This window comes from Oryzias melastigma, linkage group LG6 (genome assembly GCF_002922805.2).
Source record: "Oryzias melastigma strain HK-1 linkage group LG6, ASM292280v2, whole genome shotgun sequence".
Lineage (NCBI taxonomy): Eukaryota > Metazoa > Chordata > Actinopteri > Beloniformes > Adrianichthyidae > Oryzias > Oryzias melastigma.
In genome coordinates, this window is record NC_050517.1 from 28,214,841 (window position 1) to 28,217,138 (window position 2,298).

The 2,298-nt window shown below is 42.4% G+C and overlaps 1 protein-coding gene across 1 annotated transcript; it reads left to right on the forward strand.

Moving 5' to 3' along the window:
• The first annotated feature begins 634 nt into the window (after positions 1-634).
• LOC112151896 (protein SSXT-like) lies at positions 635-1,793 on the forward strand. Its single transcript, XM_024281021.2, has 5 exons — positions 635-787; positions 925-980; positions 1,045-1,185; positions 1,247-1,689; positions 1,758-1,793. Exons 1-4 carry the CDS (start codon positions 783-785, stop codon positions 1,678-1,680), a joined length of 636 nt encoding a protein of 211 aa, XP_024136789.1. The 5' UTR covers positions 635-782; the 3' UTR covers positions 1,681-1,689; positions 1,758-1,793.
• The last annotated feature ends 505 nt before the right edge of the window (positions 1,794-2,298 follow it).

A 2,298-nucleotide genomic window follows, 5' to 3' on the forward strand; every position in this document is an offset into this window, starting at 1 on the left:
AAATAATGAAAGTTTAATTTGAACTAACTAAGATTTAATGGGGGGGGGGGGGGCAAAGTTAAGGTGTAAAAATCTGAAGTCCTAAAGCTCTTTGCAATAAAGATTACTTTGATTATTTGATTGATATCGTTTTTAATATCGTTATCGCACAAAATGAAAGAAACGATATCGCAATATGAAAATTCCCATATCGCCCAGCCCTACCCATATAGCTTAAAACCAGTATGTCTTCAACTTTTTAATTTTGTCTTTAAACATTTGACATTTTTTTCTGCTCTACTGTTGCTGGTTCTCAATTCCAACTCTGACTTCAAATCCTACTTTTGTGTGTTTGCAGTAGTTCTTTTGTTTTTGCATGTTTTCTTTCAGGTGTCACAGAGGAAAGAATCACTACTATCTAACAATATTAACTAATATATGGAAACAGGTGATGTGTTTAAACAGTCCAAGTCCAGGCTGAAGAGACATGAGAAACACCACTTTCGAGGTTTGAAACTTTACACAACGTGGAAACTTATAGGTAAAAGGGGATTATAAAATCCACATATTTGTGCCGAAAAAACTTTCTTTGTTTTGAGAAAATTAATTTAACTTCTGTTGGGTTTCCCCTAGAATAGTAGATGTAGAGGAGATGACTCGCGTTACTGAGCAGCAGCTGTTTCCACTCATCAATCTTTTCCAATCAGCTCTGAGGATCAGATAAAAGCAGTTCCTGCAGTGTAGAGTCAGTGGTACAGCTCTCTGACTTTTGTCTTGGGTATTAGTCAGTATTATCCAGCAGAATGAGGTGAGCTAATTGTACAATGGTGTTTGTTGTATGTATGTCTGATCTTGGTTGCCTGAAATACTTTGAGCTTTGACAGTGAATGGGTTAATGTGTCTGTCAATGGTCAACATTTTCATGGACTAATTTGTTGTCTGCAGGGTGTTGTGGATTTGCCTCCTGATGATCGGTACCATCAACTGCTTCCCTCAAGGAGGTGAGTTTGTAATGAACTGGATCCATTCACTTCAGCTGTGGTTGGCTCATCCAACTCTTCTCAGGTGTGTCAAATATGGCAATTCCTCGCTCCATGTGGATTCCTCCTCAGTACGGGCAAGAACCATCCTATGAAGAACCTTCTGGACAGTACACTGGTTATTCCACCTTCCCAGGATCTTACAGCCCAGAGCCTCAAACTGGAGGTAATGCCTCACTTTGGACATGGTTGTTGTCTTGACATGGGGTAACTCTATTCTGTTTTAGGCAGTGGAAGTCCTCCCTCGTGGTACACTGGTTCATATCCTGAGCAACAGCCAGCCAAGCCAACTTACCAGAGACCTGCACAGTCCAGTGGTCAAGGCAGCTACAGCGGTGGTGACAGCAGCTACTCTGGTTCTGGATCTCAACAGTCTGGTTCCCAGGGCACTCAGTCTGGAGCTCCAGGTGGCCAGTACCAGGTTGAACAGGAGAGCTGGAGCTCATCCGACGACAATGATGAGGAGCCAGAGTTCACTCCAGTGAGCGACGAGGATCAAGTGTACGCTTTCAAGTCTCGCTCTCGCTACAACCAGAAACGGCTGCTGTTCAGCCAGTTCCGCTACACTCCAACAGAACCCCGTGTTCCTCAAGAACCAGTGTTCCCATACCCCAGCAAGTCATCTCATCAGGGCAAAGGTTCAGTCAAAGGAAGCCGCTGAGGATCTTGGGTGAGGGTCATTTGATCTTAATTACTGAAGAATAAAAACTAGTCAATAATCCATGACTTCTTTTGCAGGTTTCACGCACATGAACAATAAAAACAATTCCTGAAGTCTGTCTAAATGTGTCTCAAATCACGGGTGACAAGACATCTAGTATAGTTAAACTATACATTTCACCATACTCAATTGAAGAGTTGGAAGCTGAAGCTATATAGTTGGGTGTTAACATTATTGCTGCTGACCTGGACTTTGCTTCAACAACCCCTATTCCTCAAATGGCTGCCTAGATGCCAATGTAAAAGCCTGAATTTATTGCTTTGCTTAAATTTAATTTTATGGTGTCTACAGATATAAAGTGGACCAGATGAAGTTTCCCCTGAAACTTCAAGTCTCCATTCAAGCCTGCTCTTGCCCAGCAACTGCTCAAATGTCTGACAGTCTGCATAGATCAAAGGCAAGGTTTGGGACCAAATGAAGCTGATTTTGGTCTGGGTCAACTGACTTAAGTCTAAACCCCAACTTTGGAATTATTGGGCATGCTCAGAGGGATACATTTCATGAGGTATGTTTGGTTAAGCCCAATACTTGAGGATAAAGGAGGCACCAACTGCCCAG

Coding starts and splice junctions, on each gene's coding strand:
- LOC112151896 (XM_024281021.2), top strand. Junction 981..1,044: donor CAACTGCTTCCCTCAAGGAG/GTGAGTTTGTAA, acceptor AACTCTTCTCAG/GTGTGTCAAATATGGCAATT. Junction 1,186..1,246: donor CCCAGAGCCTCAAACTGGAG/GTAATGCCTCAC, acceptor ATTCTGTTTTAG/GCAGTGGAAGTCCTCCCTCG.